The sequence below is a fragment of the Bos grunniens genome, chromosome 7 (assembly GCF_055505025.1).
Source record: "Bos grunniens cultivar Pamir isolate PY7600 chromosome 7, Bosgru_T2T1.0, whole genome shotgun sequence".
Taxonomy (NCBI): Eukaryota; Metazoa; Chordata; class Mammalia; order Artiodactyla; family Bovidae; genus Bos; species Bos grunniens.
Genome location: NC_141171.1, coordinates 37988950 through 38001689, shown reverse-complemented (window position 1 = coordinate 38001689; position 12740 = coordinate 37988950). Strand labels below are relative to the sequence as shown.

At 38.0% G+C, this 12740-nt stretch overlaps 1 protein-coding gene across 3 annotated transcripts in view; it reads right to left on the bottom strand.

Annotated features, from left to right (window-relative positions):
• FAF2 (Fas associated factor family member 2) overlaps nt 1-12740 on the bottom strand; it is a 71474-nt gene that overhangs the window by 20772 nt on the left and 37962 nt on the right. For all 3 annotated transcript variants that reach the window (XM_086410823.1, XM_086410824.1, XM_086410821.1), the window contains one exon: nt 10163-10231. In XM_086410823.1, coding sequence (XP_086266949.1) covers nt 10163-10210 — 48 coding nt within the window. In that variant the 5' untranslated portion in view covers nt 10211-10231. The remainder of the gene's footprint in view (nt 1-10162; nt 10232-12740) is intronic.

Sequence of the window (12740 nt, the reverse complement as noted above, 5' to 3'; positions counted from 1 at the left end):
AAAGGACAGGCAACAAAAGAAAAAAACAGATAAACTGGACTTCATCACAACTTAAAAACTTTCATGCACCAAAGGACACTATCATAGAGTAAAAAGACAACCCCACAGAATGGGAGAAAACATTTACAAATCATGTATCTGATAAGGGTCTAGTATCTACAGTATATAAAGAACTCTTACAACTTATCACTTAAAAGACAAACAACTCAATTTAAAAATGGGCAAAGTACTTGAATAGGTATTTCCCCAAAGGAGATAAACAAATGACCAAAAAGCATATAAAAAAATATACCTCATTAATCATCAGAAATATGCACATGAAAATCACGAGATACTACTTAACATCCATTAGAATGACCATAATAAGAGACAGATTTTTACAAATTGTAGGTGACGGTATGGACTTCCTAGATGACTCAGTGGTAAAGACTCTGCCTGCCAATACAGGAGACATAGCTTGGATCCTTGGGTTCGGAAGATCCCCTGGAGGAGGAAACAGCAACCCACTGCAGTATTCTTGCCAAGAAAATCCCATGGACAGAGGAGCCTAGCGGGCTACAGTCCACGGGGTCACCAAAGAGGACACAACTAAGTGACTGAGCACCCGTGCACGTGAGGATGTAGAAAAACTGGAACCATCAGGCACTATTTTTGGGGGTATAAAATAGTGTAACCTCTCTGGAAGCAGTCTGGCAGTTCTTTGAAAGGTACTCTGAGACCCCACAGACTGTAGCCCAGCAGGCTCCTCTGTTCATGGGATTTTCCAGGCAAGAATACTGGAGTTGGGTGGCCATTTCCTCCTCCAGGGGATCTTCCTGACCCAGGGATTAAACCTGAGTCTGCTCTGTCTCCTGCATTGGCAGGCAGATTTTTTAAATCACTGAGCTACCTGGAAAGTCCTAGAGTTATCACATGATTCAGCAATTCTACTCCTAGATATATACCCAAGAGAAATGAAAACATATGTCCCACACAAAAACTTGTACACTAATATCCACTGCAACATTAATAATAAAAACTGAAAGTGGAAACAATCCAAATATCTATGAACTGATGAATGGATAAAGATACTGTGGCATATTCATACAAAGAATATTATTTGACAATAAAAAACCTGATACATATTGTGACATGGATAACCAAGTGAAATAAGTCAGATACCAAAGGACAAACATTGTTTGAGTCCACTTATATGACATATCTAGAACAGTCTAATTTTATAGTGGCAGAAAGTAGAGTTGTGGTTACCAGAGGCTTGGCGGAGACAGATGGGAAGTAACTGATTTAGTGGGTAGAGAGTTTGTTTGGGAAGATGAAAAAGTTTTAAAGATGGATAGTGGTAATTGTTGTACAACAATGTAAATGTCCTGAAATTAATGTCACTAAATTATACTGCCCCTTAAAAATTACATACCTGGCTGAAGCCAGATGTTCGTCACATACTTCAACTAAAACTATATATCACAAAAGACTAAAACCAGAAGTGAATATGAAAATTCAGCTGTTTTTTACTAAGCCAGACAAAAATATCTGCAAACATTTATGTTAACATACAATGAGTTTATTATTTTAAAAATGAATACTAAGAAAAAAAATATGACACTGAAAGATGAACTCCCCAGGTCGGTAGGCGCTCAATATGCTACTGGAGAAAAGCAAAGAAATACCTCCAGAAGGAATGCAAAGGCTGACCCAAAGTGGAAACAACGCCAGTTGTGGATGCGTCTGGAGATGAAAGTACAGTCTGATGCTATAAAGAACAATACTGTATATGAACCTGGAATGTTAGGTCTGTGAATCAAGGTAAATTTGAGGTGGCCAAACAGGAGATGGCAAGAGTGAACATGGATATTTTAGGAATCAGTGAACTAAAATGGAGTGGAATGGGCAAATTTAATTCAGATGACCATTATATCTACAACTGTGGACAAAAATCACTTAGAAGAAATGGAGTAGTCCTCATACGTCAACAGGAGTCCGAAATGCAGTACTTGGGTGCAGTCTCAAAAATGACAGAATGATCTCTGTTTCCAAGGCAAACCATTCAGTATCACAGTAATCCAAGACAATGCCACAACCACTAATGCAGAAGAAGCTGAACGGTTCTATGGAGACCTATAAGACCTTCTAGAACTAACACCAAAAAAGGATGTCCTTTTTATCATAGGGGACTGGAATGCAAAAGCAGGAAGTCAAGAGATACCTGGAGTAACAGGTATATTTGGCCTTAGGGTACAAAATGAAGCAGGGAAAAGGCTAACAGAGTTGGGCCAAAACTTTCTGGTCACAGCAAACAGCCTCTTTCAACAACACAAGAGATGACTCTACACATGGACATCACCAGATGGACATCACCAGATTGATTATATTCTTTGAAGCCCAAGATGGTGAAGCTCATTCCAGTCAGCAAAAAAAAAAAAAAACCAGGAGCTGACTGTGGCTCAGATTGTTAACTGTTAATTTATTGCCAAATTCAGACTTAAATTGTAGAAAGTAGGGAAAACCAGCAGGCCATTCCGATATGACCTAAATCAAATCCCTTATGATTATATGGTGGAAGTGACAGATGGATTCAAGGTATTAGATCTGATAGAGTGCCCCTGAAGAACTATGGATAGAGGTTTGTAACACTGTACAGGAGGCAGTGATCAAAACATTCCCAAGAAAAAGAAATGCAAAAAGGAAAATTGGTTATCTGAGGACACCTTACAAATTATGTGAGAAAGAAGAGAAGTGAAAGGCAAAGGTGAAAATCTGAATGCAGAGTTCCAAAGAATAGCAAGGAGAAATAAGAAAGCCTTTCTAAGTGATCAATACACAGAAGAAAACATAGAGTGGGAAAGACTAGAGAAGTCTTCAAAAAGCTAGAGATATCAAGGGAACATTTCATGCAATCACAAGCACAATAAAGGACAGAAATGGCAAGGACCTAACCGAAGCAGAAGATATTAAGAAGAGCTGGCAAGAATACAAGGAAGAACTATACAAAAAAGATCTTCACGACCCAGACAACCACGGTGGTATGATCATTCACCTAGAGCCAGACATTCTGGAGTGTGAAGTCAAGTGGGCCTTATGAAGCATCACTAAGCACAAAGCTAGTGGAGGTGATGGAATTCCAGCTGAGCTATTTCAAATTCTAAAAGATGCTGTTAAGGTGCTACACTTAATATGCCAGCAAATTTAGAAAACTCAGCAGTGGCCACAGGACTGGAAAAGTCAGTTTTCATTTCAATCCCAAAGAAAGGCAATGCCAAAGAATGTTCAAACTACCACACAACTGCACTCATCTCACACTAGCAAAGTACTGCTCAAAATTTTCCAAGCCAGGCTTCGACAGTATGTGGACCAAGAATTTCCAGATGCTCAAGATGGAGTTAGAAAAGGCCGAGGAACCAGAGATCAAATTGCCAACATCCTCTGGATCATAGAAAAAGCAATAGTTTCAGAAAAACATCTACTTCTGCTTCACTGACTACACTAAAGCCTTGGACTGTGAATCACAACAAACTGTGGAAAATTTTTAAAGAGATGGGAATACCAGACCAGCTTATCTGCCTCCTGAAAAATCTGTATGCAGGTCAAGAAACAACACTTAGAAGCAGACATGGAACAATGGACTGGTTGGAAATTGGGAAAGGGGTATGTCAACGCTGTATATTGTCACCCTGCTTATTTAACTTACATGCAGAATACACCAAGTGAAATGCCAGGCTGGATGAAGCTCAAGCTGAAATTAAGATTGCCAGCAGAAATACCAATAACCTCAGATATGCAGATGACACCACCCTTACGGCAGAAAGCAAAGAGGACCAAAGAGCCTCTTGATGAAGGTGAAAGAGGAGAGGGGAAAAAAGTTGGCTTAAAACTCAACATTCAAAAAATGAGGATCATGGCATCTGTTCCCATCACTTCATGGCAAATAGATGGGGAAACAATGGAAACAGAGACAGACTACTTTGAGGGGCTCCAAAATCACTCAGATGGTGACTGCAGCCATGAAATTAAAAGACACTTGCTCCTTGGAAGAAAAGCTATGACCAACCTAGACAACTTATTAAAAAGCAGAGACATTCTTTGCTGACAACTATCTGTATAGTCAAAGCTATGGTTTTTTCAGTAGTCATGCATGGATGTGATAGTTTGACCATAAAGAAGGCTGAGTGCCAAAGAATTGATGCTTTTGAACTGTGGTTTTGGAGAAGACTCTTAAGAGTCCCTTGGACTGCAAGGAGATTAAACTAGTCAATCCTAAAGGAAGTGAACTCTGAATATTCATTGGAAGGACTAATGCTGAAGCTCCAAAACTTTGGCCACCTGATGCAAAGAGAAGACTCTTAGAAAAGACCCCAATGCTGGGAAAGATTGAAGGCAGGAGAAGGAACGACAGAGGATAAGAGGATTGGATGGCATCACCAACTCGATGGACATCAGTTTGAGCAAGCTCCAGGAGATCGTCAAGGACAGAGAAGTCTGGCATGCTGCAGTCCATAGGGTCGCAAAGAGTCAGACACAACTGAGTGACTGAACAGAGCAACAACATGGTAATAAACAAACAGATACAGCCTATATAAATAAAAGCTCTTTGGAGAACAACATATATATTCTGGGGCTTCCCTGATGGCTCAAACAGTAAAGAATCTGCCTGCAATACAGGAGACCCAGGTTTGATCCCTGGGTCAGGAAGATCCCTTGGAGAATGGAATGGCTACCCACTCCAGTATTCTTGCCTGGAGAATTCCACAGACAGAGGAGCCAGGCTGGCTCATCTACGGGGTCACAAAGAGACACAACTGAGCAACAAACACTTTCACTTTTCACTTTTAACACACAAATATTTCTAGAGAGGAACAAAAATATCTGGGAAAAAAGCAAAAGAAATCGTTAATACTACTATGTTGGGAATGTAGGACTGTGAGACAGTGGTAGGGAAGTGATCAGACCCAGATTTTTTCATACTTAATCTTAGGCTTTGTTTTAACTTTTTAAGCTAAATTTTTTTTCTTCTATTAATTGATCTTTAAAAATTGAAGTATAATTGATCAATTTCTGCTGTACAACAGTGATTCAGTTATACACATCTATATTATTGTTCTTCAGTACTCAGTCATGACCAACTCTTTGCAACCCCAAGGACGGCAGCACACCAGCTTCCCTGTCCTTCACAATCTCCTGGAGTTTGCTCAAACTCATGTCCATTGATTGATCATGCCATCTAGCCATCTCATGCTCTTGTCATCCCCTTCTCCTCCTGCCCTCAATCTTTCCCAGCATCAGAGTCTTGGTTGACTGGTTTGATCTCCTTGTAGTCCCAGGGACAAGAGTCTTCTCCAACACCACAGTTCAAAAGCATCAATTCTTTGGCGCTCAGCTTTCTTTATAGTCCAACTCTCACATTCATACATGACTACTGGAAAAACCATAGCTTTGACTGGATGGACCTTTGTTGGCAAATTGCTCTACTTTTAATATGTTATCTATGTTGGTCATAGTTTTTCTTCCAAGGAGCAAGTGTCTTTTAATCTCATGGCTGCAATCACCATCTGCAGTGATTTTGGAGCCCCCCAAAATAAAGTCTCTCATTGTTTCTGCTGTTTTTCCATCTTTTTTGCCATGAAGTGATGGGAATAGATGCCATGATCCTTGTTTTCTGAATGTTGAGTTTTAAGCCACTTTTTCACTTTCCTCTTTCACTTTCATCAAGAGACTCTTTTTTAGTTCTTCTTCACTTTCTGCCATAAGGGTGGTGTCATCTGCATATCTGAGGCTATTGATTTTTCTCCCCACAGTCTTGATTCCAGCTTGTGCTTCTTCCAGCCTAGCGTTTCTCATGATGTACTCTGCATAAAAGTTAAATAAGCAGGGTGGTAATATACAGCCTTGATGTACTCCTTTTCCTATTTGGAATCGGTCCGTTGTTGCATGTCCAGTTCTAACTGTTGCTTCCTGACCTGCATATAGGTTTCTCAAGAGGCAGGTCAGGTGGTCTGGTATTCCCATCTCTTCAAGAATTTTCCACTGTTTGTTGTGATCCACATAGTGAAATGCTTTGATGTAGTCAATAAAGCAGAAGTAGATGTTTTTCTGGAACTCTCTTGCTTTTTCCATGATCCATCGGATGTTGACAATTTGATCTCTCGTTCCTCTGCCTTTTCTAAATTCAGCTTGAACATCCGGAAGTTCATGGTTCACGTACTATTGAAGCCTGGCTTGGAGAATTTTGAACATTACTTTGCTAGCGTGTGAGATGAGCGCAATTGTGTGGTAGTTTGAACATTCTTTGGCTCTGGAATGAAAACTAACCTTTTCCAGTCCTGTAGCCACTGCTGAGTTTTCCAAATTTGCTGGCATATTAAGTGCAGCACCTTAACAGCATCATCTTTTAGGATTTGAAACAGCTTAGTTGGAATTCCATCACCTCCAGTAGCTTTGTTCACAGTGATGCTTCCTAAGGCCCACTGACTTCTCATTTCAGGATGTCTGGCTCTAGGTGAGTGATCACACCATTGTGGTTATCTGGGTCATAAAGATCTTTTTTGTATAGTTCTGTGTATTCTTGCCAACTCTTCTTAATATCTTCTGCTTCTGTTAGGTCCATACCATTTCTGTTCTTTACTGTGCCCATCTTTGCATACAATGTTCCCATGGTAGCTCTGATTTTCTTGAAGAGATCTCTTAAGTCCTTCCCATTCTGTCATTTTCCTCTGTTTCTTTGCATTGATCACTGAGAAGGCTTTCTTATCCTTCCTTGCTATTCTTTGGAACCCTGCATTCAAATGAGTATATCTTTCTTTTTCTCTTTTGCCTTTAGGTTCTCTTCTTTTCTCAACTATTTATAAGGCCTCCTCAGACAACCATTTTGCCTTTTTGCATTTCTTTTTCTTAGGGATGGTATTGATCACTGCCTCCTGTACAATGTCACGAACATCCGTCCATAGTTCTTCAGGCACTCTATCAGATCTAATCCCTTGAATCTATTTGTTACTTCCACTGTGTAATCAGAAGGGATTTGTTTTAGGTCATACCTGAATGGTCTAGTGGTTCTTCTTACTTTCTTCAATTTAAGTCTGAATTTGGCAATAAGGAGTTCATGATCCGAGCCACAGTCAGCTCCCATCTTGTTTTTGCTGACTGTATAGAGCTTCTCCATTTTTGACTGCAAAGAATATAATGAATCTGATTTTGGTATTGACCATCTGGTGATGTCCATGTGTAGAGTCTTCTCTTGGGTTGTTTTAAGAGTGTGTTTGCTATGACCAGCATTCTCTTGGCAAAACTCTGCTTGCCTTTGCCATTTCATTTTTTCATTTTATACTCCAAGGCCAAATTTGCCTGTTACTCCAGGTATCTCGACTTCCTACTTTTGCATTCCAGTCTCCTATAATGAAAAGAACATCTTTTTTTTGGTGTTAGTTCTAGAAGGTCTTTTAGGTCTTCATAGAACTGTTCAACTTCAGCTTCTTCAGCATTAGTGATTGGGGCACAGACTTGGATTACTGTGATATTGAATGGTTTGCCTTGGAAACGAACAGAGATTATTCTGTTGGTTTATTTCACTTAGTATGATATAATCTCTGGCTCTATCCATGTTGCTGCAAATGGCATTATTTCTTTTTTTCTTTTTTTATGGCTGAGCAGCATCCCACTGTATATATACGCACATCACATGTTCTTTATGTGTTCCTCTGTTGGTGGACATTAGGCCGGTTCCATGCCTCCTCTGTCGTGAATGGTGCTATACGCCTAGCGGGGGCGCTGTGTCTTTCTGACTCACAGTTCCGCTGGACGACACCCTGGCGGTGGACCTGCTGTGCCGTGTGGCGATTCTGAGTTCAGTGTCCTGAGGAGCCGTCACACTGTTTTCTGCAGTGACTGCACCAACTACTTTCCCACCAACAATGCAGGAGGATTTGTCTTCCCCACACCCTCTCCAGTATCTGTTATTTGCAGAATTTTGAATGATGGCCATTCTGACTTGAATGTGATGGCACCTTACTGTAGCCCTGATTTGCATTTCTGTAATAGTTAAGTGATACTGAGCATCTTTTTGTGTAACTTAGAATGAAAGTTACTTTTATGTATTATTTTTAGGAGTTACTGAAAGTGAAAAAATGTAAATATGGCATAATTCCATTTATGTAACAAGAAAATTATATACAAATCTATACAGCTATATAAACAAACAAAAAAGTGTTTCTCAATAACTCCTGGACCAAAGAAGAAAATAAAACATTTAAAATAATAGTTTCAGAAGAAAATTCACAGGCTTAAATGTAAGAGTACAAATAAATTAACAAAGCTTCAAAAATCATAATGGTTAAAAAAAAAAAGGAGAACACAAACCTACAAAAGTATGGTAAAATACATTAACATCAGATTTTGTTTTATAAACAGTAAAAAGAACTGATAAATACAAGAGCTTTTTATAAACAAGTAAAATAAGTCTCCAGCAAATCTCATTTTTTTTTTCAAATCTCATTTTTAAAAAAGGAAAGTAAGCATAATAAAAACCATGAGAAGAGGGAATAATAGAACAAACATAGAAGAGAGAAAATGACATAGTGCTTGAGACAGCCTATGCTAATCTCTAAACCTATCCTGAAAATCTCTAAGAAAAAAGGATCCTCAAGAAAGCTTATCAAGAAAAAAGTAGGCAACAAATAGATTATGACCAATGGGAAGAAAATGAAGAAGTTAATACAGAAAAGGCAGAAGCAACTTTTAAATTGCTTCCTTTTCAATCTATGCTAACTAGGCTTCTCAACCCATTTTATCAAGTCAGTCATTTTAAAAAGCCAGCATATGCTTGACATAAAAGTCTAACAAGGAGACAATACCAAAGTATCATACAGAGCAGCATCATGCTTTCTGCCTAAAATGTATTCCCCTTAAAATTCCACATTCATCATTCCTTTTCATCATTCAGGTGTCAGCTCAAATATAACCTCCCTAGAAAGGCCTTACTTGACCACCCTATTAAAATGACTTTCCTTATCCTCTTTATTCTATTTTCTTTACTCATCTTATTCACAGCATTTATTACAAACTGAAGCTCCATGAGAATAGGGACTTAAGTCTTGTTTGCTCTAGTGCCAGAGCCTAGAATTGCTCCAAAATAGCGCTGAATAACTAAATACCACTTGTAATCCAGTACTCTATTCAAATAATATACCATAATTAAATAGTTAAGTTCAACAGACATCAAAAGTGCGCTTGATTAAACTCAACATCCACTAATAAAGCAAGAAAAGAAGAACAGTCAACAGATATCTGAGAGCCTATGATATACTAGGATCAATTTTAGATGCTGGAATACAATAGTCAAAAAAACCAAAACCACTCTGCTCTCATGGAGCTTATTACATTCTAGTAGCTCTATCTCAAAATAATAACTAGCATTACACTTGATAATAAAACATTGGAGGCATTATAGTGAGGACAAGGTGTTTACTGCTACTGCTGCTGCTAAGTCAAGTCAGTCGTGTCCGACTCTGTGCGACCCCATAGACGGCAGCCCACCAGGTGTTTGCTATTACCATTATTAATTGAGACTATTCTGAAGTACTAGCCAATTCATCATCAAATAACACAAAAGATCCATATACTGAAAAAACAAAAATAACGAGCTGCAGGTAACATAACCAAATAGAAAATTCATAAGAATAAATTTTAAAATATTTAATAAAAAGGTTCACATTATGGTATCTGGCTGTAAATCAAATATAGAAAAACCAGTATTTTCCCCAAAGAGTCATTAAGAAAATATAAAGAGGGAGGGACACTATACTGAGGGATTTGGTCACAATCTTTTCTGTGATTTTATAAACTCTGATTATAATCTTCACCTTTCACACAAATTTAAAGACTGCTGCTGCTGCTGCTGCTGCTGCTGCTAAGTCACTTCAGTCGTGTCCCACTCTGTGCGACCCCATAGACGGCAGCCCACCAGGCTCCTCCGTCCCTGGGATTCTCCAGGCAAGAACACTGGAGTGGGTAATTTAAAGACTAAAGAGCTGTAAATTAAAAAAACAAAAACAAAAAACAAACTATTGAGAGAAGATTTTTGCTGTGAAAAGGAAAAAAAGAAACGTACACGTCTTTGAGATCTGTTATCAGAGCAGGGAGTAAGAAATAAGTACACTCATAATGAATCCTATAATACCTCTATGTTCCAGTTATGCTGTTCCAAGGTATGGCGACATTGATCCATAGATTCTATGCCAGTCAGATCCTGAAAGATAAAAACAAAAAGTTACTTAGCAAAAACCAACAGTACATGGTGGATATTTTTACCCTCAATAGAATACTTACAAATACTGCAGGGGAAATACTCTACCAAGTGCTGAAGGCAAACAGATACACAAGTATGGAAAAACATCACAATTCAGAATTCATTCAAATGGTTATCATATATGTTAAAACAAACAAAAAATTTCTTGTCTTAACTTCAAGGCTTTTAATTAAAAAGACTACTTGACTATATTCTCTCAAATTCAAGTTTAAAAAATGAAAGACTTCTTCAACTTCTACATTCAGCAAAACAGTCTTATTTAATGTTAAACATCTATTCTGTTTATAATACATACTCATATAACGCAGGTTTTCTGCAAAACATGCCTTTCATTAACTTACATATTTTAGCTATTAGCATAAGACTTAGCTTATAATACAAACTGTGTAAAACTTTTTATTAAAAAGAATCTGTAATTCAGATGTTTCCCTCCTGTAAGTACTCTCCCTACTCCCTTCTCCTTACACGACTTTTAGGTTTCACTTTGTCTATGATCAAATAAATCTGCTCTGACTCTTCTCTCATCCCCCTCTAAATGTAGAAAATTTCCTAAAGATGTGTCTTTGGCTTTTGCCTCTTCCTGGCAATCTCATTTAATCCTCAGCCTTCAATGATCCTTTCTACTCAAATGACTCCTAAATGTATTTCTTCTCTTCTGAAGTTTGGCAGCACATTTCCAATAGCCTATTCAACATTTCCATCTAGATGTGGCACAAGTACCTCAAATATATCATTTAAAACTACTGTATGTGTTAATGACACCACCATCTTCCAAACTATACAGGCAAAGATGACATCTGGAACCTCAGTCGCATCTCTGAGTACTCTATACTTTGAACTACACACTTCATCGGTAACCAAGTTCTGATGGTTTTCTGTATCTATAACCATATTTCCATTCCCACAGCTAGCATCTTCAATCAAGCTTTTATGATACCTCAAGTGAATGGTCACAATAATTTCTCTTCCTAACTCTTCCCCACCTCCCCTGGTCTCCCTACTCCTGTGTGTGTGTGTGCTACTTCTCTGCTCAAAACTTTTCAGCTAACTGGATAACAAATTCCAAAATTCTTAGCTTGGCATTCAAGTGTTCCTACAATGTAGTGCCAACGTAGATTTCGGCATTATTTTCTATTTTCCTTTAGGTATTCAAAACTCAACAAATCTAACAGCTTCTGTGTATACCAAATGACCAGAACTTCCACAAAGCTAAATCCTAGCCTTCCTTCAAGGTCTAAGAGAGAAGCCAAACCTACCCAACTATCCTTTTCATACAACATATGTCTACTGTTATTGTCTATTCTGTGTTATTACTATGTCCAGGGATACAGGGATAAATACACAGTCTCTATCCTCAACAAATCCCTCTTAATAACCAGCAAGCAACCGGAAAAAAGAGATTGATCTCAACCTGACAAGAATGTGGTAACATGCACTGGTGAGTCAGGAGGCTGAGATTCTTGCTTTGGTTCTGTAACCTATGATTCAAAGACCAGACATAATTGAATTCCAGATTCCTTTATGTACAACGAGGGATTTAATTTGGACTGAATATCCTTTCCAGAGCTTAAAAGAACAAAACAAAAATTAAAGTTTGCATTCTTTAGGTATGCACCTGTTTATTTTTTTAAACTACACAGAAATTTAAAAAAACTTAAATTACACAGTACAGAAACTTTGTTAATATATTTTTATGCTTAAAATACTGCAGAATTTTCAATACTGAAATTAGAAAGCTCTGTTAAGAACTCTAGAGATCTATTAAGAACTGATGGCTATGACAGCTCTGACCATCTTTAATTTTGGTTCCTGACCATTCTGGGCCTCTTACTACTTTGGCTATTCCCTTCTGGCTTGTACTATGTTGGTGCAAAAGTAACTGCAGTTTTTCTTTGTTGACCTTTGCTGTTTGATATCGGAATACATTCTTAAATAAATGTGGTGATGTTATACATCATTTTAATGTGCATTTCATACTTTTTTTTGCTAATGACTTATTACTTGCTGTTTATTTTATATTTATTTTAAACTAGGGATATGATGTTAAACAAAAAGCAAATTCAAGTGATTTTTAAATTTGAGCTCACTGGGTCATAAAGCAAGCAGACAACTTGCAACATTCACAATGCATTTGGCCCAGGAACTGCTAATGAACATACAATGCAGTGGTGGTTCAAGAAATTTTGCAAAGGAGACAAGCGCCTTGAAGATGAACATAGTGGCCGGCCATCATAAGTTGACAATGACCAACTGAAAGCAATCATAGAAGCTGATTCTCTTACAACTACACAAAAAGTTGCCAAAGAACTCAAAGTCAACCATGCTGTGATCATTTGGCATTTGAAGAAAGTTGTAAAAGTGAAAAAGCTCGTTAAGTGGGTGCCTTATGAGCTGACGGCAAATCAAAAAAAATCAATTTGAAGTGTTGTCTCCTCTTGTTTTATGAAAC